At 39.0% G+C, this 22284-nt stretch overlaps 3 protein-coding genes across 6 annotated transcripts in view; 2 read left to right on the top strand and 1 right to left on the bottom strand.

Moving 5' to 3' along the window:
* The window catches only part of LOC108972899 (putative DNA helicase Ino80), an 80607-nt gene that overhangs the window by 45571 nt on the left and 12752 nt on the right, over window positions 1–22284 (bottom strand). For all 4 annotated transcript variants that reach the window (XR_001993681.1, XM_018939790.1, XM_018939789.1 and 1 more), the window contains 3 exons: window positions 3918–4076; window positions 2855–2957; window positions 943–1040 (listed from right to left, as the gene is read on the bottom strand). Coding sequence is in view for 3 of the 4 variants with exons in the window: in XM_018939790.1 (XP_018795335.1) it covers window positions 943–1040; window positions 2855–2957; window positions 3918–4076 (360 nt within the window). In the remaining variant the exon portion in view is untranslated. The remainder of the gene's footprint in view (window positions 1–942; window positions 1041–2854; window positions 2958–3917; window positions 4077–22284) is intronic.
* Window positions 14985–17373, top strand: LOC108972901 (putative serine protease K12H4.7). Its single transcript, XM_018939793.1, has 7 exons — window positions 14985–15237; window positions 15306–15487; window positions 15597–15832; window positions 16235–16466; window positions 16557–16723; window positions 16785–17075; window positions 17158–17373. Exons 1-7 carry the CDS (start codon window positions 15013–15015, stop codon window positions 17289–17291), a joined length of 1467 nt encoding a protein of 488 aa, XP_018795338.1. The 5' UTR covers window positions 14985–15012; the 3' UTR covers window positions 17292–17373.
* LOC108972900 (putative serine protease K12H4.7) overlaps window positions 20610–22284 on the top strand; it is a 3470-nt gene continuing 1795 nt past the window's right edge. The window contains exons 1-5 of the mRNA XM_018939792.1: window positions 20610–20885; window positions 20958–21139; window positions 21212–21447; window positions 21518–21749; window positions 21833–21996. Of these exons, the coding sequence (XP_018795337.1) occupies window positions 20613–20885; window positions 20958–21139; window positions 21212–21447; window positions 21518–21749; window positions 21833–21996 (1087 nt within the window). The 5' untranslated portion in view covers window positions 20610–20612. The remainder of the gene's footprint in view (window positions 20886–20957; window positions 21140–21211; window positions 21448–21517; window positions 21750–21832; window positions 21997–22284) is intronic.

Genomic DNA, 22284 nt, shown 5'->3' on the forward strand with positions numbered 1-22284 from the left:
GAGGCATAATAAATGATAGAATGCGAGACGAAGACCGCATAAAGAACWTAACTGGTGCAACCACAGAAATGGTCTACGCACTTTAAAGTGATACATATTGAAGTGCTGCGGCTATTTACACTACTTGCGAATCACGTGACCATGACGTTTGCATTGTTTGCGAAGGGGTTACGAAGCAGTGACAATGAAAAAGAGCGCACAACACGAACAAGTGCAGGAATCGGCAAAGTAGTTGCATGTACACTTTGTTTTCATTAAAAGCTAAAGCGGAAAATCAAGAATGAATCGAGCAACAGAACAACAATAAATAATAATAGTAATAAAGTCGGAAGAACGTCTTCAGACACAGATGAAATTGTTAAGCGAAATTGTACTTGAATTAAGCTGCCACAAGCGCTATATAATAGCAGCTTAGAAAGAAAATGGAGGCGAAAGAGAGTAAGTGCAAATAAACATTTCTAACGATGCCACGCGATGTTTCCAGTCGCGCCAAGTGCATTGGACCACCGAGAGCCGCGTGCGCTACTTAAGTGGCACTATGACAYAGTAAGTGCAACACTTCGAATTGCTGCACCATGATGGCATTCGTTGCGCATGCGCCACACTATTTTTCACCGCTTTAATGCTATTAACATTATCACAGTGCAGCGATCGCGGCAAGTGGAAAGCAAGTGGGTACTATAGCTTCCACTGCGCTACGCTTACGGTCTGCGCTTAGACATACATACATACATGCGCATATGCATAAATGCAGYTAYTTAGCTAGATTACAGTTTCTAAAGCGTTCAGATTGATTTGGAGATAGCCATTCCATGTGGGCCGCAAGCGTGTAGACGCGCGCTATCTTCTACGCAGCCCAAAGCAGCCATTTAAAGTGTGCGTAGTTCCATTTCAATTTACTTGTTACATTGTATTTATTTAGAAGTGACTTTTGGTACGCACCTTATTTGGATTGCGTTGGCGTTTCTTATCGTTGCTTACACCGGGTACATCTCTATTTTGGCTGGTGGACGGTGCATCCGGACCAACTTTTTGGCGATCTGCAAAAAAAACAAAAAAATATTAATATTAAAAAAAGTTAATTCAATTTCTGCTTGGTGATTTTAGAGTCATTTAATTTGGGATAAAAGATAAAGGAGAGATAATTTCGCAATAGGCGGAAATGAGCAAACACTAGACACTAGATGAACAACTTAATCTTTRGGTAAATTTAGGATAATTCCACTTTAATAAGCAAAGTATTTGATGACATGAAATGCAGACTGAAATTGCCCGGATTARGTTACTTGCTGCCGCCAAAGCGAAAATCAGAATGAAAATTCCAAATGCTGGATATTTCGTCGCTTTTTTCAGCGATGCCGGCAGAGCAAAACAATGGTAAGCGTTTAAAGAGATCTCGCAATGTAAAACAATGTATGTTACAGTAAAAATTTGGAAGAAGACTCGAACTGCAGGAGCTGAACACTTTTTCTAATAGAAATCATTAATTAGAAAGCCCCAATGTCCTCGCCTGTATGCAGCAGGACGCAGCTGAAGAACATACAGAGAAGCCATTATATCGTAGTCCGGACTATCACAGAATATATCTTAAGCCGTCGATCAACTCCAGATTGAGATTTACATGTTTCCGGTTGATAGAACATAATGGACGCCTCTTTAAAGAGTTCCTGCTTGTATGATTTCGTAGAAATACAGCTTCACCGACTCTCGTCAAGTGAATGGATTCTAAACGCCACCCAACGCAGACCGTAAGCTAAAAGCTGTCACGTGAAAGCAAAGTGATCTTTGTTCTGGATTTCTTATACGGGTTAAACTCCTACCTATCCAAAATAGACTCCGACATACTGGGGCAATGGGCAATTCCGGCGGTTTGTGAAAACAAAAATTTTTAAGGCTTCCAGCAAGCTTGGGTTTTCAAATTATGACAAATTTTCCTTGCTTTAAAGATCAGACAACACAATTAATGGAGTAGCACGAGAAACCGCGCCATCTATGCCTACTTTAAAAAAATTTCAACGACGAATAGCTTTCACAAACTAGTAAAAAGAGCAACTTTTGACAACAAACCAGATTATTTGAAGYAAATCTTCTACATATTTACGTTGCTAACTTTTCCCTAGCCGAGCAAAGGGGTCTGGTAGTAGCGAGGGCAAGACGAAATATCTCTTGTCATCAAACAAATATTCGTCGCATTCGCAACTTGGATCCCACTTCACAGTTGAAAGCCATAACTTCGAAGTCGTAAATAATTTCATCTATCTTGGAACCAGTATTAACAGCAACAATAATGTGAGCTTCGAAATCCAACGCAGAATAACTCTTTCCAAAAGGTGCTACTTCAGATACAATTGAGAAATAAAGTSCTTTATCGTCGAACAAAACCTCAATTCTTTAAGTGTCGTTATTCCCGTCCTGTTATATGGCGCAGAGGCGTGGATGATGACAACAAATGATGAGTCGGCGTTACGAGTTTTTGAGAGAAAGTTCTTTGKATAAGGCAGTGGCATAACCCATGCCACATTTGTTTCGTTTGGATGCCAGYTATATGCTACAGTGGTCCGATATCWGCCGTTCCGACAACTCAGCAGTTTATTGGTGAGAAAAATATACTGACAAAACTTCAGAACGATATCTTATAAGCTCAGGGACTAGTTCGCATATATACAGACAGACGGACCAAGTCAACCCAGATCATCTCCCTCATCGTTTATATACTTTATAGGGTYTTTGATGTTTGGTTCTCCTAGAAAAGTATGTTATTTCCCTTTGGACAAATGAAAAATATATATTTCATTAAATAAAAAGTATTTATATTATCAATATAGTATTCTGGACATTTATGAATGTTACTTACACTTCAGTTCAATTTCTTCATCATCCAGCAACAATGAGACCACTTCCTTTGGCTTGAGAGTGTCGGGTTTGAAGTTGCCACCACTTATGACCATACGTTGAATCTGTAAAATGAAAGGTAATACAAAAATAATATAAAAATATTCAATAACAATAAATGTATTTTTATTTACGGGCAATTTACTTAAACCAGATCGAGAAAATAGCAGAAAACAAGAGGTTATTTTAGAAACCACGCATGCGTGTAATTTATTGCTGAGAACAGATCAAATTCACTCWTCAATTCGATATCGAAAGACAATTYTGAATATTTAAAGGCTGTATGAATACCGGCTTACATTGTCCAACCAAAGCGCCTATCCCATTTACAAAAACATATAATTTCCATTAAAAAATGAGCAACTCCTACAAAAGCAAAACCAAAAACTCTGTAACTCTACTCGCTTAATGGAGGAAGGCGTAACAGCGGTATCGCCTTCGACAACATTTAAATTGAATAATTAGTTTCCGGTGCGGCAAACCGAAAAACAAAACTACAACTCAATGCAACAACAACGGTTGCAACAAGAATACCGACTAGATTGAATGGACAACAACAACGCCGCACACAATATAAAGCGACAACATTTCATGAAAGAAGAGCAGATCATTTTACTACTGATCGCACAAGTGATCGCAAGCCGTGTTGCATGCAACCAAAATCTAAACACATGTGCTACACAACAAGCACAACTCGCTGTAGTAGCACGAAGCGGAAGAAGGGGCTATTGGCGACACGCTAAAACGCACGTGCCACGCAAGACAATGAATGCGGGCGCGCACATCCCGCAGCCCGAAACGCTGCGATCTTGTAAGTATGGCATGTGTGGAAGCAAGTGTATATTTTAAGTGATTTCAATTGTTTTTGTGCGCTGGCAATTTGAAACGTTTTGCGGTTACCAAAAGGGAACTAAGTGCTGTATCCATATACGAGGGTATAAGTGGCAAGTTGTGGGCACCGATCGCAAGTAGTTAATACTTTAACTCGTTTATATAATGTTTCAATCGGAAAAAACAGCACTCACCTCGCTCTTCTCGCGTGCACGCTGCAAGATGCGCTCTTCAATGGTGCCCTTGCAGATTAGTCGGTAAACGGTCACCTGTTTGGTTTGTCCAAGGCGATGCGCACGATCCATAGCCTGTTGATCGACGGTCGGATTCCAGTCGGAGTCATAGAAAATCACCTGGAATTAAGAAATATGATCAAATTATATTTTTTACTAACTGTTATCTTTACTAAAACTAATGATAAATTATTTAGAGTAAAACTAGTTATATTTTTGAACAAATGTTTTTATAAAGGGTCTCTAACTAATCTACGAAATTAGTTTTTAAATCAAATAAGTCTTGAATAAATCTCCTAAACATAGGCAAGGTTTTGTTGTGCCGCAATTATGTTGCCTACATTTGAGGTGATGTCAAGTGAACTGAATGTCAATTAGAATCTTAAATCCATGTAAAAAATGTGTTACCTTTTGGAAAAATGAAATAAATATTTGAAATACTTGGGAAATATTATTAAAAACAAGAAACCAATGGCCCCAGAGAAAGACATGTCGAAATCCTCTYTCACCTCCTTTGCATTCCTGAAAACTTGGGTTACTGCGCCGCGGAGCATACCCAACACCCAACTTTTCCGTGCACATATCTACCAAGGATATGATATATGAAAGGGGAGGAGTAGCTGGAGAAAAGGCGCAATTAGGTTTAGGGCAAGGTTGGAGGGAAATTATTCTGTCCGAAGCTCTCAATCAACTATTCTTCCAGACTCCCTGACCACTGTAGTATCCTCCAGGCGAAAGTGGCAGCCATCATTCTACGAAGCTGTCTCTTATACACATCTAGATGTGTATAAGAGACAGCGTAGTATCCTCCAGGCGAAAGTGGCAGCCATCATTTACGAAGTGCCGCTTCTTTTAGGTAAGTATGCATCTACACCAATAGCCATAGAAAAAGCCTGCRAAGTTCTATTGGAAAACCACGAGAATATACACAAAGCAACTATATTTATGGATAGCCAGGTGGCGCTCCTGGCTTTGTCTTTGCCCATGACTAATTCCAGTATAGTCCAYAACTGCAAGAAAGCACTAAGCTCAATAAAAGACAAACTCCAACTAGACTTGAACTGGGTTCCCGGTCACAGGAACATTTTCGATAACTAAAAAGTAGACGAGTTGGCAAAAGTAGGAGCTTTCCTTAACTAATCCGAGGCGGAGCTAATACCAAGCCCGCTCGGATAGATCAAAAGAGAGATCAGTGAACAATTTCAACAAGTTGCAAATAACAGATGGAAAAACATTACGAAATGCATCCGAACTAAAAAATGATGACCAACATATGACAGGAAAAGAACCAACGACTTATTAAATAGGTCAAGGAAAAGTATCTACAGAGTAACAGCTACCACAACAGGGCCACTGGCCATTTCGGGAACATGCGGTCAAAACAACAACATATGCCGAGGCTACGGAATAGCAGGGAACAAGGAAACAATTTGGCACTTTCTCTGTGAATGCCCAGCCCTAGCACAGATCCGACACAAAACACTTGGAATCCATCAAGCACCAAACCTTGAATGGATTTCTGTGCAACGTAATAGCAGATACAGAAGATTCTACGCATAGTATATTAAAATGGCACATCAAGTGCTAACTGAGCCCGATAGACAACAGGGCAGCACTCCTACCTACCTACCTACCTACACCAATAGCAGAGCTGCTATACAGGCCTTGAGCCCGTAGACAGTGAACTCAAAGTTAGTCAAGGTGTGCACTGCTCACTGGCTGTAACATCAAACTACTGCCATATAGATCTTGTTTGAGTGACTTTCACAGCGAAATCGTCGGAGACAGTAAAGCCGATGAGCTTGCAGGAAAGAACATCCTTACAAAATCCGTTCAGGATGGGGACGAGCACATGTTTCCCTGTATTCTTTTACTCAATACGCTTATTCCTTCGCTGTCCAGCTTTCGTCGACCATTCTATTAATTTGGCGAATCGGCTGGAGTAGATATTAAGCCAGTGCAAAAAACTTGTACTTCAAGGTCATATCTAGGATGCTGGGCCGCAGAAATGACAAACGTCTCGTGCTATTCAAGTGGGGTTATTCGTGACGTTACGAAAAATCAGCGCATTATTTAAACTAATCTATGATTATGAAATTATAAGAAACTCRGATAGGATACAAAGAAATCCTTTGMAWATKAAACAAATATATAATSATAACATTAACTRAGTGCATTTGAAACAATTGTAAGTAACTAACGGTATAGATACGTTTGGATCCATGTAGAACGTTTTGTCAATAATCTGTACCTAACTTCGAGCTTTGGATTAGAAAAATGTAAAACAAGTTAAGGTCTCGAGTATAAGGAATAGTCATTAATTCTTCGTGCAGAAATTAGATTTTGAAATATTTTGTTCTCCCAACCACGAARAAATTATTATCTGACAATAAATATAAAACATTGAGTCACAATATCATTAAAATTACAGTAATTAATAGCGGCATTTGCGCTCACACTCTCGCCTGTCTTTATTGGAGACAACGAGCCGCCTTCCAAAGTGAACCACGAAGGAGTTACAACAAAAGCAATAGGATTGATGTCCTTCCGAGTAACTGGGAGACAATAAAAAGTACGTGCGAGTAAATAAAAGCGAGTTTCCGCTAAATCCATTGTCAATTAGCAGCGACTAATGCCAACAAATGCCACCACTTACAGATGCAGACAGTTTGAAAGAGAAATAAAAACATAAATTAAATATATGGAAATGGCAAAGAAATGTGAAATTATTGCAAGAAGAGTACATACATATCTGCAAGCAATGTAAGCTCCGTAGACGCCACAATTGGCACTTCTAACGCCAGAGAGTTTACCCAACGGCTGGATGAGCTGCCAGTGGATTCGRCTSCAGCTGGCACTGGCCACTGCTGTTGGTAATGCAAGCCGTTTGTGATTTATGCATGAACACTTGYGGAATAATTTATCAATGTCAATGGCAAAACCACTGCCAGCCCAGGCAGAGTGCAATCTTTGCAGCCGAAACGCTCGGATGCAGGCGGCAAGGCGCAAGGCGCAAGGAGCCTGTTAGCCTGCGTTAGGGGGCGGYTAGCCGGCGAGACAAAGCGTGAAGTAAATATTAGTTGACTGTGTGGATAAACATGTGTTTTCACAGGCATACATACTTACATCTTCTACAAATTGAATTTATATGACAAAGTGTGCTGGAATGTACGCCGATTTTGTTGGAACAACGAATGAGAGAAGTGCTGGGGAGGCAGGAAGGAAGTGAATCGTATTTATTTTAAGAAGTTTAAGAGCGGTCACTTCAAACGAATCAGGAAATACTAGTAAATGACAATAAGCACACATACAAGTGAAACTGTATGTTCTTTTGAGGCAGCTCTGATGGTTAGCGATTTTTATTACTCAAAAACAAAAAAAAAAAAATTGTAAATAAAAAGAATTGAAAAGAAAACAAATAGAAAAGGGAACTCAGTATTTCGAAACGTTGCCAGCATATTAATGAGAGATTTAGATGATAAAATTACTTTTGGAAAATCTAAGGCGCTAAGGATAAAATTACTAATTACAATGCAAAACTAGCGATTAAGCGGTCTTACAAGTACTGTGGAATTTTATCAAAATAGCTTATGTTTACTTTAGCAAGTTTAGACCTTGTAAATACCTACAAAGTTAACATTTTGAAACCTTTTTTAGGAGGAATACTTCTGCAACGAAAAAGATGGTCAGCTATTTATGGGAAATTGTACAGAATTATTTCTATGTACGTTTTGGTGGTTAAAATTTTTAAGTTGATTTAAGATGTTTCGGCATTAAGCGAAGATATGTTTGAGAAAATATTTACACATCTCCTGTATCTTCGAGCTATAAGAACTAGAATAACGAAAAAATTATATGAAGTAGATCATGACGAACATATTAGTTTGTCAAAAAAGTCTTGCGGTATTTTTGCGATATTTTTATTAAATTTTCAATTGTTCATAAAACTTTTTTTGACGACACATGCCCAGCTCTTGATCGATGCTACGGCTGCTACTATGCCGGTCTCTTTCGACCAATTCAACGATTTTATCGCAGTTTTCGACCACCTCTACACCAGAACGAAAACGTTGAAACCATCGTTGTGCGGCGGAAATGGAAACTGTATCGGGTCCATAAACTGCACACATTTTATTGGCGGCTTGAGATGCATTTTTGCCTTTATCGTAGTAGTAYTGTAAAATATGCCGTATTTTCTCTTTATTTTGCTCCATGTTTGCGATGCTATAACTCACGAACGACTTAAAAGAAACGACAATCAATCAAAGACGTGTTAGCGCGTGAAATGAGCTTTCCATAAAGGTATAGCATGACCCGATGCGACGAATAAAACTAGAACTACGCGCTCTCAGCGCCAACTAGCTAAAATAGCGCAAGACTTTTTTGACGATAAAAATACCAAACAAAGAGTTTGTCTTAAATTTTATATTTGTAACCGAATTTCGTGTGCCAAATCGTTGCGAATGTTGGAGATGGCTTACGGTGATTCAGTTTTATCGAAAACACAAGCCTTTAAGTGGTACAAAGCCTTCAAAGACGGTTTAGAGTTRGTTAAAGGTATGCCGCGTTCTAGACGATCGTCAACTGATTAAAATACTGGAAAAAGTGAAGGATATGGAGATTGAAAATCATCAGGCAAGAGAGCTCKACATCTGTCGGGTGTCCTTTCGATTTGATGAAAATTTTGGGTATGAAACGCGCTCTTAATCGACTCGTCCCGATAATGTTGAATTTTTTTCAAAAATAGCACCGTAAATAGATCTAATTGGACATGCTTGATCGTGCGAATTTCGATCCCATGGAAAGCATTATAACTGCCTATGAATCATGGGTTTATGAGCCGCTAAAAAATCAAGGTGATGCTCATATATATTTATTTATTTATTTATTTTTTTTTTGATATTTGTGGTTTGGTGCATCATGAATTTGTTCCGGAGGGACAGACGTTYAATAAGGAGTTTTATTTGGCAGTATTGAGGGTTTGTGGTGGCACATGCGTCGAAAACTGCTGGAAAAGCAATTTATGGATTTTACTCGATRATAATGCACGATCGCATCGAGCCACGATATTTGTGATTTCTCTGCAATTTCGATCATTTTTAGGATCCATATCTTGAGGGCCGTTATTTATGCAAATTTTATTCTGATATTTTAAGTAGTGATTCATTTTAAAGAATCCGATGGAATTATTTTTTTGATCTATTTCGACCATTTCAAACTGTTACTTTTAAGTTATCTCTCGTATCAACAGACGTAAGATCGGAGCGCCACAATTCAATTCATATCGTCATCCTGTTCTTTTTGAATTAAATATAACCATAMTAATTAGGTTGTCTAAAAAKTCTTGCGGTATTTTCGCTAATTGGCGCTGAGAGCGCGTAGTTCTAGTTTTATTYGTCACATCGGGTCATGCTATACCTTTTTGGAAAGCTCATTTAACGCGCTAACACGTCTTTGATTGATTGTCGTTTCTTTTACGTCGTTCGTGAGTTATAGCGTCGCAAACATGGAGCAAAATAAAGAGAAAATACGGCATATTTTACAGTGATACTACGATAAAGGCAAAAATGCATCTCAAGCCGCAAATAAAATGTGTGCAGTTTGTGGACCCGATACAGTTTCCATTTTCACCGCACAACGATGGTTTCAACGTTTTCGTTCTGGTGTAGAAATGGTGGAAGATGCGCCATGCTCCGGAAGGCTATAGCGTCGAAAATTGCGATAAAATCGCTGAATTGGTCGAAAGAGACCGGCATAGTAGCAGCCGTAGCATCGATCAAGAGCTGGGCATGAGTCATCAAAAAAAATTTTATGAACAATTGAAATTTCAATTCAACAAGACATTTTTGACAACCTAATATATTTTGATTGCGTTTACTCGGATAAAACTCAAACAGATAAAAGATGAGTCACATACTTCGCTTCAAATGGTACCAAGAGGGTATAGTACCATAAGTATAGGGCAATGTCGTTGGTTTACTAGGGTGCCAGGAGCAAAACACAACATGCCGACCAATAACTCAAGCTGAGACAACAAAACAGTTTCACTTTTTTCAACTAATGCAGTTCCGAGACATCATCATAGCCAAGTTTGACAGGCAGCGGTTTAAACTGGCTTGGCCCGGAGAGCGAGCAAACAAAGTAAAATCTCTGATTTTGATAATATCWAATATATCTGAAAGTCTACGAAAATGCCACGGAACTGGAACTGTATTTTGACGACCATTGCTAACGGAAAATGTCCTAACAATTAACGAAAATACACCTACAATGTCCCAAAACTCCGTAGCGAAGGTGCCTTTATCGAAATCGAAGAAGCCCTCGTTAAACGCATCTGTCAATATACAATTTTGAGTTGAAAATTCAAACTTCTCAAAATATCGGAATTATACAGGAGCTGCAAGTTATAATAAAAAAAATATCTAAGCTACTTTGAAGGCGCYAATTTCAAGACTAGCAATTCATGAATGCGATATTGGAGAGAAAAAGGAAGCGGAAATTGAGTAAGTACAGCATAACAAACAATTTCACAATATTGCTACAACTTTGCCGAAATGCTTGTTTGCATACAAAATACTTAGTGGGTAYGTATTTAAATATATTATAAGTAGTTATGCATATGTATCGACTTCCTTGCAGCAGTCCTTTTGAAAATTCGCTTAATCCCCACTTCAAGTGGGTTGTGAGTACTCCGCCGCTTTGTAGTAGCATTACTTCCGCTTCATTGCAGCCAAGTGGCTGGCAAACGGCGTACGCACTTGTGTGTGTGTGTGTGTGTGTGCATCTGTATGTGTGAGTGAAATATTTAAAGGGTTGTAATGATTCAATAATATGTTAATATTCAATAAACGTTCAATGTGATCTTGGACGAATTTTCTTTTTTTGTTCAYTCATTGCGCTTCCTGTTGCTCTTTATATCTGCCTGCATTTCCTCAGAAATTATAATTTTCTTTTATTATCTGTTACACAAATAATTAGTTGCAAGACGCCCCRATTCGGCAGTTTTGATTTTCATTCGCATCGCAAGCCGTGTTTTACATGAATAAACACGTGTTCTTCGTATGCTTTGGATTCACATAAAGCGGGAGCATTTGAAGTACTGAAGAGTGCATTAGAGGCTATATTATTATTCAACGCACTACTCAGACTTCCGTTCGGAATGGTATCCTAATCAATTCGGTTCACAAAAATGCAAATKTATGAAACAAAGGAGTGCATTCGAAGATTTGCTCATTTTTTCCCACAACGTTCCTTTGGAAAATCGCATTCGGTGTCAAGAATCGAGTTTCGATGTTTTCAAATCTCTTCTGGGATACAGCTGACTAAAGGGTTAAAGGCTTAAGATAACTACTAACTTCTTCWTTATTGGTGTCGACGCTAAGTTAACAATAGCGMGYCAGTCATTTCTTCTTTTCGCAAWGTGGCGCCAATTGTCTTTTTAACGGAGTTGAGGTCTTGCTCTTCTTCAGCTTCCACCGGCGGGTACTRTGTCGAATACTTTCGGAGCTGGTGTGTTTTCATCTATTGRGACGACATAGGTCAATATATCCGATACAGTTCATTGTTCCAGCGAATGCGGTATTCACCGTTGTCAATGCGCAAAGGAMCAAAAATCTTCCGCAGAACYTTTCACTCGAAAACTCGTATCGTCGACTCATCAGATGTTAATGAGTGACTTATAGTGTTTGGTCTTTGTTCGTCGAGAGAGAATTTTACTTCTCAATTGCTGAGTTCAAAGTAGCACCTGTTAGCAAGCGTTATTCTGCGTTGGATTTTGAGACTGTCATTKTTGTTAATAATGGTTCCAAGATAGATGAAATTATCTACGGCTTCGAAGTTATGACGGTCAACAGTAACGTGGTAGCCTAGTCGCGAGTGCGACGAATGTTTGTTGTTATCCTGTGTGACAGGATATATTGTGTCTTGCCCTCGATCACTACTAGACCCACTGCATGGTCGGGCAATGGAACGCCTGCGCCATGTTCATCGATTAGGGGATTAACTGTAATATTTTAAATGATCGCTGTGGGAGGTAAATTTTCGTTTGCACAGATTTTTTCATAAAATTTCACTTTTCTGTTCAGAATTGATTAAAATACCATTCCGAACGAAAGTCTGAGTAATGTGCKYCTTTAAGRRGGGAGCCAGCTTTAGAAGCTGCAAAAAATCGAATATTTTTTTTTGCTTAAATCTCTTTAAAAATATCTAAGAATACGTTCCCAAAGTTATAGATGGGAATTYGAAATATTTTCGAAGCTAGAAGGGAAGTAGTGACCGAGCGTCTAGAAGATATATTGGCGCTTGGGCAGAAAGCGAAAACTTTGACGCGCGATTTCTCGGTTTTTTATTTTTACGATTTCTCTTAATTGTCGGGCAGGATAGAAAAAAAAACTACACGTCGTATGGAATTGGGGCAAAGTTCATTATCATTGGCATTAAATTATCTTCTATTTAAACTAAAAAAAAACTAAGAAAAGTCGAGTTTGAACATATTTTTAAACAACATACAGTAATTTTTTTTTGGGCAAAAACCACTTTTTTTTATTTTTAAAAATGTTGTAAAATTTTACATTTTTTTCTGGAATTTTCTTAGTTTAACTAGAAGATAAATTGTTAAAAAATATGAATCTCTTTGAATTTTTTGATTCCGATAGAAATTGCAATCTGCATCCTGCCCGCCGTCCGACAAATGCACATGAGWGATGCATCGGCCAACCGCTTCCCAAAGACAGAATATCAAAGATTTCGTATCCAAAATTTGATGAATGATGTTTAAACATATTTKTTGATTTTTTGAAGCCTCTAAAGCAGGCTCCCCCCTTAATGCATAGTAACTGTAACTCTCCTTAGGCATGTCTCTACAGCAAGCTTCTTCCAAACAGTGCGCTTTCAATTTCCGTTTTGTTGGATTTAAAAATAGTACACAATTTGATTTATTTGAAAGGAGTTTCTCATTCACACTTTTGTAGATATTATGAGCAAATTAGATTAGAATGCTAACCTTATAATAGGTTAAGTCTTTCTTTTCTCACTTCAAATAAAAGAAACAGGGATATTGCAGAGATTATGAAACTCTGGTATAAATGAAAACACCGAGAGTTATTAACGAAATTCTTCGAAGATCCGCCACTTCTCCCTATACTTCTCCCTATGTAGGTATATATTGTGTTCTAGAAACCGGTTCCTTTACGTAAATACTCACAATTGCTGGTATGTGAGCTAGTAAAATAAAATATAACTCTTTAGATAACCTAATTGATGTAAACAGAAAATGATTAGATTGATCTAATGTCCAACAATTCCAGCGTGTGGAACCACCTTTAATCACGTAACAAGTAMTGTTAGCGCTATCCGTTATTAAGCAGTATGTCATATAAAAGGTGATAACAAATAGCAATAGACTACAACTAATCTGTAAGTTGTAGAATAAGCTCTAACAGTTTGGTGCGTATGGTGAATAACCATGAGATAAGGACTGAACTTGAACTTATGAAGTGTTAAATTATTCATCGGCCGAATAGTKCAAAGTTTAGATGGCTGATAAAAGATCTCACGTGTACTGCTATATGTAGTCTTTATGAAGCTGTAGAAAAGACGAACTCCTGTCGAACTTAAAATTAGCAAAACGCTTAGTAGCCAATACAAATGTGCACAGACCTTTAATTTTCACACAGACCTTTAATTTACCTACAGTTCGGTGGGATGTCTAAAGGTATCGGCTTCCCAAACGCGTCAAAGTCAAGAAGGAAGTGTTGAGTTGTTTATCCTCTTCTTCCATACAGCTTCTGCAGATGGCATCTGATAGGATTCTCAGCCTTACTGCATGAACGTCAATAGAGCAATGGCGCCATAACTAGGGAGAGGCTAGCCTTATTGAGAATGTGGCATAACTTTGTCATAAAAACGCTTGAAATGCGATGGATGATTATACCATATACGCAACTGTAGGCAGAAGTATTCAGCTCGAAGAATAAGACGTCGGCGATAAGTGCGTTTTAATAAGCAAAAGGTTGAAATTAGCAAATAACTAGCATTTCCACAAATATTCGTATTTTGGTGGACAACATACCGGGTCCTCGATATTACATGGTGCACACCAACTAACATACAACAAGGCTGACCGAGTTGAGTGCGAGACTCWGTTCAGAAACCGGTCAAACGACATTCGGGGCTACGTAACCAGAACTATACCGCCTACACGACAGCGTTCTCCAAACTATTTGTGGAATCTTTTCTGCCGCCGTAATAACCACAATAAAGTCCAGAAACATCGAATCTTTTACAGACACTCTGTATTACTCACTAACTAGCCTCAATTGACTCAGCAATATAATATAAATCAAGAGGTTTCCTGACTTATTTGGGTAAATAGATGCGGCCTAACTGTACGAAAGTCAGGCATGAAGTTAAAGATTGCGAACTTGGTCATTTGACATTATACCGTAGAAACAGGACGAGATTCAAATACTGCAGAATGCCACACTACAACAGATATTTTCCACGTCAAGTTCTGCACAGTTTGGTATCAAGAAGTGATTGATTGTTGTGTTGTCTTTTGAGTTTTGAGATATATCAAGGGAGATATTCGTTAGATCCATCAAGAAATCGTCAAAAAATTGTTTCAACTTGTACGAAACGTCTCAATATTGTCGAGGAAAATAGTATACATTAGAAAAAGAAACAGTAATATGAGTCACCCTGTAAATTAAGTCTAATATGATATTACTGAAGTAGCTAGATTAATTAATGAGAAATAAATTACGATTAAAGGCCACACTAAATGCAAACATACTAGGCTAAGTGAGACTTTAAATACGCTAGAGGTTTCTTCTAACTGAAATAGTAGGCTAAAACGCCACATGAATGCGATTAGTAAGGCACTTCAGCATGGGAAATACGTAAAACAAAACCGGCACAATATGGTGATAAGATTTAATGTAGGCCATAAATAATATACCGTTACCAGTGCTAATCTAAGTACATGCTCGAAGAAGTAAAACTAGCACTTTAGTAGTCGTATCACGACAACGGCGGAGGGCAGACAAGAAAAGAAGCAATGAGTTGGGCACGAGGAGTTACACWCTTGGTTGCGGCGTTTGCTTTGATCAGCGCYGCCACAGCCACTAAGGACGAWACAATTTTCGAGCGTACCTTTAGACAGCTGCATCARGAACCGCCACCACCTGAGCCGGAGTCGCAGAGTCGCGCCAATATAGAGTACCTTGAGATCGAACAAAAGTTGGATAATTTCAATGAAACCGAAACGCGCACATGGCAAATGGTGTGGAAGCCATAGTTCGAGTTCTATTGCTTAAAATTTTTATGCATATTCCTCTTATTATTCTACAGCGCTACATATCGAATGATGAATTCTACCAAGAGGGCGGTCCCTTCTTCATATTCGTCGGCGGTGAGTGGGAAATCTCTACTGGTTATGTAACCGGCGGACATTTCTACAACGTAGCCAAGGAGCATAACGGTTATCTTTTCTACACCGAACACCGTTACTACGGCAAAAGCAGGCCGACAAGGTGGGTCGTAGTTAGAGTTGGATGAAGCACCATATGGATATTAAATCCATGTTATGATAAGGCATGGAAGATGTGTATTCATCGAAATTTCTGTTTACTTTTTTTTCAGCAATATGGACAATGAGAACATCAGATATCTGGACGTACGTCAAGCTTTGGCAGATTTGGCGCATTTCATTGAGCATATGCGTGCTACCATACCTGGCGCCAGCAATGCGAAGGTTATACTCGCCGGTGGYTCCTATTCAGCAACAATGGTGACTTGGTTCAAGAAATTATATCCCCAGTTGGCGACAGGTGCTTGGGCCTCCAGTGCACCACTCTTTGCTAAGATCAATTTTTACGGTAAGTGAACTGGATCTAAGAATAATATTTAAAAATCGGTAGGCGATATAAGTTAGAAAAGCGTGTATGGTCTGGGGCTTCAGGRTGGATTTTCTCAGCGTTCGCCAATAATCACATGTTTTCTTAATCACAAAACTTAATGAAAGTATTTTCAAGTAAACGAACTATTTTTGGACGTACCACTACTTACTACCTACCCAGTAAAACCGGGGGGTAAAATCTTAAGCGGCAGAGAACAGGTCCCGATTAATTTGGTGCAGATGCTCTAGACGACTACTCTGAGCACTCCAACAATCTGTTTTAATAGCACTCGTTTCGTGGGCACATTGTTAAATTTTCTTAAAGGACGTTGATTTTTTTGGGTTTTATCTATCAGTCTTACAATTATTTTCTTTGTCAYAGAATATAAGGAGGTTACCGGYCAATCCATACGCTTAGTCGGTGGCRAAGACTGCTATAACCGCATTGAAAATGGTATTGCCGAAATGGAAAGCCTGTTCGCTAACAAGCGCGGTGCCGAAGTGAAAGCAATACTTAAACTATGCGATGCCTTCGATGAGTACAATGATTTGGATTTGTGGACCTTGTTCAGCGAGATTTCCGACATATTTGCAGGTGTTGTGCAGACACACAAGTGAGTGCCGAAATAACAAGAGGAATATCTGAAGAAATATAATTATATTACAAATTTTCGCATTCTACATTCGCATTCTACTCCACCTAGCACTGGTCGAATCGAACGCGCCTGTAGTAAAATCATGGAAGGCGAAACTGACATCAGCGGCGTTGCTGGGTATTTACTAACGGAATTCGGTAGCGCTTCTTGCAATCAACTCACCTATAAAGCCATTATAGCCAGCATGATGGATTCCACATTCGATAAGAGCATAAGTAAATGGTGCAAGATAAATTTTTTCAAACTTAATTTTAATGGCAATGTGTTTGCTTTCAGTGCGTCAGTGGATTTATCAAACCTGCAATGAGTTCGGTTGGTATCAGACGTCCGCCTCTCYCCAACAACCTTTCGGTACCAAATTCCCTGTGTATCTCTACTTGCAAATGTGCGAGGATATCTATGGCGAACGCTTCTCCATCGAATACATAGTMAACCAGGTGGCGGCCACCAATGAACTCTTCGGTGGATTGGAACCTAATGTCGAGAATGTTTACTTCACACACGGTCAACTGGATCCGTGGCGCGCAATGGGCATACAGAATGCGACCGAGGCCACGATTGTGCCGCGTAAGTAAAATTATTTACCATTCGTTTTTTTTCGAATTTTTATTACATTAATATTAATAAATTTTTCATTTCTTCCTCCYAGTCTATGCGCACTGCAAAGACTTTGGCACGATCAGCGCCAATGACACCGCCGAAATGCGTGCGTCAAAGGAAAAATTCGCCCAGTTGGTGCGCGAATGGATCGCCAGCGATAGCGTGGCTAACGAAGCGAAGTAAATTCTAAGCAAATTACGTAATGGATTGATTGCCGTAATACGAAGGCGACGTGTGTCAATAAAATTTAAAACAATGAAATTCAGATTTTTKTTTTTTTAATTTATGATTATGATAACACTATGTATAGGTATATTCGAATATACTGGCACTACTGTTACGATAAGTACATAGCCACTGGTTTAACTTCTACAGGAGTAATATTTTAATCGAATTTTAATAAAAATTTTCGCTTCGCATGGGAAAAATTAATTTATGTACTAAAATCTAAGAAATATATTGAACTCCATAAGTCTTCTCAGAATCATCACCATCTGTAGTGTGTGTGTTATCTCATCTAGTTCTTGACTATAGCAGCTGGCAACGCTTGCCAACAATAACTCTGATAGAGATCTTTCTTAAACCTAAAGGGTGATTCTAGTAGAGGTACTTTTTTCAATTTTTTTTTTTGTGCAGTATTGTTCGACATTTTATCATGGAAAGACTTACGCCTGAGCAACGTTTAGAAATCGTTAAACTTTATTACGAAAACTCACGTTCTGTAAAGAGTGAAAAAATGTGTTTCGCACGCTTCGCTCAACTTGTGGTCAACATAATCGGCATACTGAGCGTACTATTCGCAACACCATCGTCCATTTTGAGGCCCAACATTCATTATAGGATAATATTCGATCGAATATACAACTCGTGACGAAAATACAGCTTGTACAAGAACTAAAGCCGCTCGGTCTCCCAAAACGACATCGCTTCAATCGGCTCTTGAAAAGTTCCAGAAGATCCGACGTTCTCGAGCCAAATTTTGTTCAGCACATTTCTGGATTCAAAAACTGCCATTTCACCCAGAAAAAACAACATTTTGATGTAAGCCGGTGGAATCATCGGTTTATATTTAGTCRAAAATGAAATAAAAACTCGTGACCTCGGCGATAACTTCACGTTTGGGCCGACCGAATGGCCACCGAGATGTGGGCCAACATGTTGATCGTCATTTATGTCCTCACGACCACTTTAAAAACGTTGCATCCACTAGTACTTCTAATCTATGAGATGTCATGAATTCTCACTGGACAATCGATAAAGATAGCAGATTCTAACGCACCAGTCGACATAAAAATGGCGCCAACAGGGGGCGCTAGATTCAAAAAGTCCTGTTTACTTTGGAACGCACCACTTGTATTTTAAACATTCCCCATTAAATTTGAATTTTCTTTATTTTTGTAGTAAGGAACCTTGAAATGGATCACCCTTTATATATGTAARTGATCAAGAAGATAAGACWAGCTGAAGTCCGTGTAACTGTCGATGTGCCGTCCTTCTCTGCGTACAAGCTGTAAATTGTGATATCGTCACGAAATTTAGTACCAGTGTTCCTTGGCATAAAAAACGGGGAACAAGAGCGTAGATGAGCGTTAGCGGACCACTGCGAAGCCCACAAAATGCCATTAGGGTATATAACTATAATTTGACACACGAGATCGCAGGAGCGAGCGTAAAAAATTTTGAAAAAATGGGATTGACCCCCGCCCTTTAAAAGGTTTAATGTACATATCTCCCAAACTATTCAAGTTATAGTAACCAAATTCATTGTGAAAATATATGAAATCGGATGATAACCCTGCCCACTCCATATATAATGATTCTCTTAAAAACTGCTGCACGCGCAATAAATCTAATAAATACGCCAGAAACATTAAATTTTACGCACAAGATGATACAACGGGGTTTTCTTGGAGCCTCGGTCAAAATAAGTCGAAAGGAGTGGCACCGCCCACATTTAGGGAAACACATATCTCACAACTTACTTAACCGATATCGAGCAAATATTACATATTTTAGTGSGAAAATRGACGAAATCTGACWACAACCACGCTTAAAGTAGGCCACCTTATGACTGAGRATCGCCACAATTGGACTACATGAGGACCCGAGTTCCTACAGCGAACATACATACATATTATCGGTCGGTGAGGCATGTTATTGAAATTCGAGGCACAGTACGACTGTATGTCAAGAATGAGTTGAATCATATATTAGACTTCAGATACCTAATACACAATTTTCAAACTTCCGGTTGGCATTGAACTCATAAAAATATTAAAAAGTGAAGGATATGGTGTTTKAAAATCGTCTGGCAAGTGTTGGAGAGAGGGCAAGAGCGCTGGACATCTCTAGGTAGGCCGTTTGAACGATTTTGGTGGACATTTTGGGTATGAAATGCGTTCTTGCTCGACTCGTCCCAATAAAGCGGATTTTTTCAAAAAGAGTGCTGTAAACAAGTCTCTTGGGACAGGCTTGATCGTGCGAATTCCGATCCCACATTTAATGTTTTTTCTATATACGTGGTTTGATGCCTTTTGAATTCATTCCGGAAGAACAGACGGTCAATAAGGAGTTCTATATGGCCGTATTGAAACGATTGCGTGTGAACATCTGTCGAAAACGGCCGGAATTGTGGAAGATCAATTCATGGATTTTACACGATGATACTGCACCATCGCACCTCGCCATAATTGTGATCTAATTTAAAGCCAAAACCGCAATGAATACCATCMAACAACCACYGTATTTACCAGATTTGGTGCTGTGTGATTTTTCTTGTTCSCAAAATTGAAATTGTCGCTCCGTGAAGCCCGTTTTTTGTCGATTGAAGAGATAAAAACAAATTCGCTGAAGGAGCTGAAGGTCACACCAAAAAGCGCTTATGAAAAGTGCTGCGAGGACTGGAAAAATTGTTGGCATGAGTATATTACAGGTGGTAGGGATAACTTTGAAGACGACAAAATAAATATTGACGAATAACTAAATATTTGGGGTTTTATTTACAATTTCCGAGTACCGTCGAATAATCAATGTTGCATTCTTTCACAATACAAGCAAGCAACCAGTYTCGAGTTACAGACAATTTAGCCAGTCTTCAAATCGAAATTCGGACCGACGACCAACCAGCCTTGAATATCAACGTACAATCATCCGAAGTTTTACTTCTCAGCTGACGCAGATATGTACCATATTAGAGACAGTATAAACCATTAGTATCGTTAACACACATATTTTTTTCTTTTACATARTTCATAAATGGTATTTCAATTATATATCAATTCGGGTATTACCGGGAGGAACAACAATGTTACCTGAAAACGATAGCTGCTGACCATAAAAACTAGTTAAGCACAAGAATAATCAGTTGCCTCTTATCAGATTGTGGGCCAATAAAGTTACCGAAATGCTTACGAGGAAATGCAAAGTATAATCGTAATGGTGGACACATCGACAACCGAAGGTATTTATAGCTGATTTAATAGTCAGGGACGGTCATTTGACAAAATGAGGTCGCTACAAATAGTTTTAGTGTTGGTTTTCGCGCTGTGCGCGTCCACGGTCACGGCCAAATTTAATTTGGATAAACTGCGAGCGGACTTCTTCAATGCTACCGGTTCCGAGGGCAATCTTTATTTGCAAAGTTTGAGATATTTGCAACGTGAGCCGCCCGTGGGTAAGGCGCTCAACCGCGAAGCTAGCCCTCGAGCCTTCAGCACCAACACGATCGAACAGAAATTGGATCATTTCGATGAGACCAACGAAAAGACATGGCAAATGGTAAAAAATGAAATGAAAACGTGCTAATGGACAATATTTGATATTGGGGATCACTTCTCTCCCTTTTTATAGCGTTATATGGAGAACGATGAATACTTTACGGAGGGTGGACCGATATTCATTTACGTCGGTGGCGAATGGACCATAGCATCGAACTCTATAACACGTGGCCACTTTGTCGACATAGCAAAGCAGCATAACGGCATACTTTTCTATACTGAGCACCGTTACTACGGCGCAAGTCGTCCAACAAGGTGAGTGACAGCGCTCTCTATATATAACTTTTATGCAAAAACAAAAATAACAGACTTTGGTAATCTCTTTAGTGACATCACGGTCGATAACTTGAAGTATTTGCACGTCAAGCAGGCGCTCGCCGATTTGGCACACTTYATTACATACCAACGTGAGAACCATCCGGGTTTGGCGAATTCAAAGGTCATAATGGCTGGCGGCTCATATGCAGCGACCATGGTTGTGTGGTTCAAGCGCCTGTATCCAGAGCTTTTAACCGGTGGCTGGGCCTCGAGCGCGCCACTTTTGGCTAAGGTAGACTTCAAAGGTATGCAATGCAACCAATTACCAAACACTGAATTTTGGTATAAAAGAAAAATATTTCCTTAACCGTATAGAGTACAAAGAGGTCGTCGGTCGGGCATTACGCGTATTGGGTAGCGAGCAGTGCTATAATCGTGTGCAAAATGGCATAAAAACTTTGGAGGCCATGATACAGGATGGTCGCGCTGCCCAGGTTAAGGCCATGATGAAGATTTGCAACAATTTCGACGAACATAACGACTTGGATGTTTGGACGCTGTTTTCAAGCATATCGAATCTCTTCTCCGGAATTGTACAATATCARATGTAGGTAGAGTGGGTCATTTATATGGGGAGGCTCATTTTGAAAATTGYTATTGCGAATTATAGAACATAATCATTGTTTCTAGCGACGACGATGTGCCGRTTCTTTGTGACTATTTGCTTGCACAGGAGGATGATGCCGTAGCCATAGCGAAATTTCTCTTGACGTATGTCAACTCAGGCTGTGTTGACCTCAGCTACAAGGACACGCTGACCGCTTACATGGACTCCACTTATGCACAAGGATCAAGTGAGTACACATGAATAATTGTTAATTAAATAATTAATTCAATATTTAATTGYATAATATACAGTAAATTATACATAAGGAAAAATTCATGAAAAATATCAAAAATCAAGAAGTAAAAAAATGTAAATAGTGTTAAAAAATATTATTAAATAAACTTAAATGAAATTATTTAATATACGCGTTAACAAAGTCAATTTGAACTGACTTTTTTTTCTAATTAAGACAAGAAGTGAAAATATAAAATCAAAAATAATAAAGTTTTAATTATTCAATATTCTTTTTAATTAA

This window comes from Bactrocera latifrons, unplaced genomic scaffold, assembly GCF_001853355.1.
Source record: "Bactrocera latifrons isolate USDA-ARS-PBARC rearing strain unplaced genomic scaffold, ASM185335v1 scaffold_438, whole genome shotgun sequence".
Classification (NCBI taxonomy): domain Eukaryota; kingdom Metazoa; phylum Arthropoda; class Insecta; order Diptera; family Tephritidae; genus Bactrocera; species Bactrocera latifrons.